The sequence below is a fragment of the Polypterus senegalus genome, chromosome 10 (genome assembly GCF_016835505.1).
Source record: "Polypterus senegalus isolate Bchr_013 chromosome 10, ASM1683550v1, whole genome shotgun sequence".
Lineage (NCBI taxonomy): Eukaryota > Metazoa > Chordata > Cladistia > Polypteriformes > Polypteridae > Polypterus > Polypterus senegalus.
Genome location: NC_053163.1, coordinates 23,694,547 through 23,697,092, shown reverse-complemented (window position 1 = coordinate 23,697,092; position 2,546 = coordinate 23,694,547). Strand labels below are relative to the sequence as shown.

At 36.4% G+C, this 2,546-nt stretch overlaps 1 protein-coding gene across 1 annotated transcript in view; it reads left to right on the top strand.

Annotated features, from left to right (window-relative positions):
• The first annotated feature begins 1,864 nt into the window (after positions 1-1,864).
• Positions 1,865-2,546, top strand: part of rps19bp1 (ribosomal protein S19 binding protein 1) — a 7,869-nt gene continuing 7,187 nt past the window's right edge. The window contains exon 1 of the mRNA XM_039765538.1: positions 1,865-2,027. Coding sequence (XP_039621472.1) covers positions 1,973-2,027 — 55 coding nt within the window. The 5' untranslated portion in view covers positions 1,865-1,972. The remainder of the gene's footprint in view (positions 2,028-2,546) is intronic.

The following is a 2,546-nucleotide window of genomic DNA, read 5'->3' as shown; positions in this document are numbered from 1 at the left end:
AATTAAAGGGCCTAAGACACATCAATTAAAATGAAGGCAAAACAAGTGAATCAGCAGCAAAAATTGTTCACTAATTAAGAAAATCGTTAGAAAGAAAACCTGTAGCCAGTGTGACCCACCAGGACCGGAGTTGGTCACTCCTAGGTTACTGTATACTGTGGTCAAAATAAGGCACTGCAGGTTCCCACAGGAAAATACTGTGGCACCAATCTGATCGTCCACATTTAATACGGTCCAATAAATGAAACAAAAAAGAGCCGCTTTGCACGCCTCTGCAACTAATAATTAACAAAATTAGTAGGCCAGTCTTTTCTGGCAAGTTTTATCCTGCAATGCTGTTCTTCACATGTGTCTTGGTGTGACTACTGAAGCCCCTCTCTGTGGGAAGTGCTACTCCAAAGTGTGGTTTAGATGACACAGAAAAGCTTTCGAATGTTCTTCTGTGTGTGTGTGTTTAAATGTTCAGGCAGACTGCATTGAAGAGTAAAAGCCATTCTGTGTCACTGGTGTCCCTCTTAGCAGATCAAGAACAAATGTTTTTATCATCTCTCGAGTAAGTGAAGAATTGTGACAGGAGCTAAATGTCAACTTCAAATGTTCAACAGATTGACTTATTGAACGCCATTTGAGCACTTTCAGAGCGAGACGTCCTGTCTGGGAGTCTACAGACATGTTATCTCAAAACCACTCTACACAACCTCAATGATGTTTGCACCATTTATTAAAATTCTAAATGTATTTAAAGAGATTTGCATTCCTTACTACGATATGTTTTTGTGCTCCAACTTCAGTACATCCAGAGGAGGCTGTTATATCAGCGTAACCTGATGAGGATTCTTTGGTTTTATTGTCCAACTTGAGAAGAAGCAGACTGCAGGACACAGGAGTCCAAATGTTTATGGGGATTTCATGGAACATAAAAAATGTATAGAACGTTCTCATTTAGATTGTTCAGTAAAAGAAAATATAAAGCATTGAACGCTATTCCTTTACTGTTCGTTAAACTGATAAAAGGGTATGTTACAGTTTTTTTTTTACCACTGTGTCTTTATTAAATAGATTGTTATTAAGCAATATAAACTTTAAAGGAAAATATTTTAATAATACAATTATTGAAATAACCCTGAATAGAAACTATACCAAGGTAAGGGTAAATAGATTGCATATTCAAAGATTATACAAACAGGCAGCACTAGAATTAGAGCAGAAGGTCTTTCTTTTCCTGTTCCCCCAAAACAAACAGAATTGTAGTTTAAAATTTTGAATAATTCATAGTCTTCTAATGACCTATTGAGATTGGAATTTAATATAACTGTAATAATTAGTTTTACGGTAATGACATAGAAACTACAAATCATATTTCAAGCCCCTATACATTAGTAGAAATTTTTGGGGTTCTGTAAACAACCGCCTTTGTGCAAAAGATCTAATCCTTCCTACCTGCCAGTTACATTATTATTTTATTATTATTTGGTGTGTTTGTCAAGGACAAGAGTTAACTTTTTCATCATCGCATTTCTAACTTTGGTAAATACTTTAAACACAAATTCAGATTTTTAAAATTTCCTATAATCGTTATTTTTAAGAATTAGCAGTATTTTTTAATTCCTCAAAAATTCTGAAATCTAATCAAGTCTTAACATTTTCCTGTTTTGAAGATTTTAATTTAACTTAAATCCCGTCTTTTCAATTGTTTGTATTATTTTCAAAGTATAATATACTGTGTTTTCTTAAACGACCGATATTTTCATTATTTATATGCTATATGTTTAATGCTTTCTGTATACAGTACGTAATTCTGATTACATCTTTAGTAAAGACTGACAAAAACAAACAGAACGCATTATTCTGTGACATTAGTGCCGCCGGAAGTGCGGACAGTTTAGTCGACGGATGCGTCGGGAGTCTCTCGGCTTTTATACAGGAGAAGCAACACGTTCTTCTCAAAATCTTAAGAGAAGGCTTTACTGAGATGTCTGCGTCTTTGATCCGGAAAGGCCTGGATCTGTTCAGCGATGATATAAAAGGTAAAAAGAGATTCAGCACATATCGATTTAATGACAACGACAATGATGATTACACCGGCGTGAGAGTTCAACTTTTAAGTGAGATGTATTCCTTTGGCAACTGTAGCATTTGTATCATTGAACGGATAAGAGTAATTGCAGATATAATTAAGGTAAATACATATGTATATTAGTTATTTATTTGAAAACAGGCGCTTCATAATATTGTATCTGTCGCGTTACTATTTAAACGCAGCAGTCTTAAGCATGGGTGGCGCATGCGCATGTCCTGAGTCCTCCCTTCGTTGAGTTTGCACGGGCTCTCCGGTTGCTTCAGTTTCCACCATTACTCCAAAGACACGCAGGGCAGGTGGACTGGTATTACTAAATTTGTCCTAATGTGGGTTTGGTGTGTATTTGTTTTCACACAGTGATGGACTTGCGCCCCGTCCATGGATTGTTCTTGCCTTGCGCTTTGTGCTTGCAGGGATTCGTTCCAGGTTACCCGTGACCCACCTCAGGATTAAAAAATGGTATGGC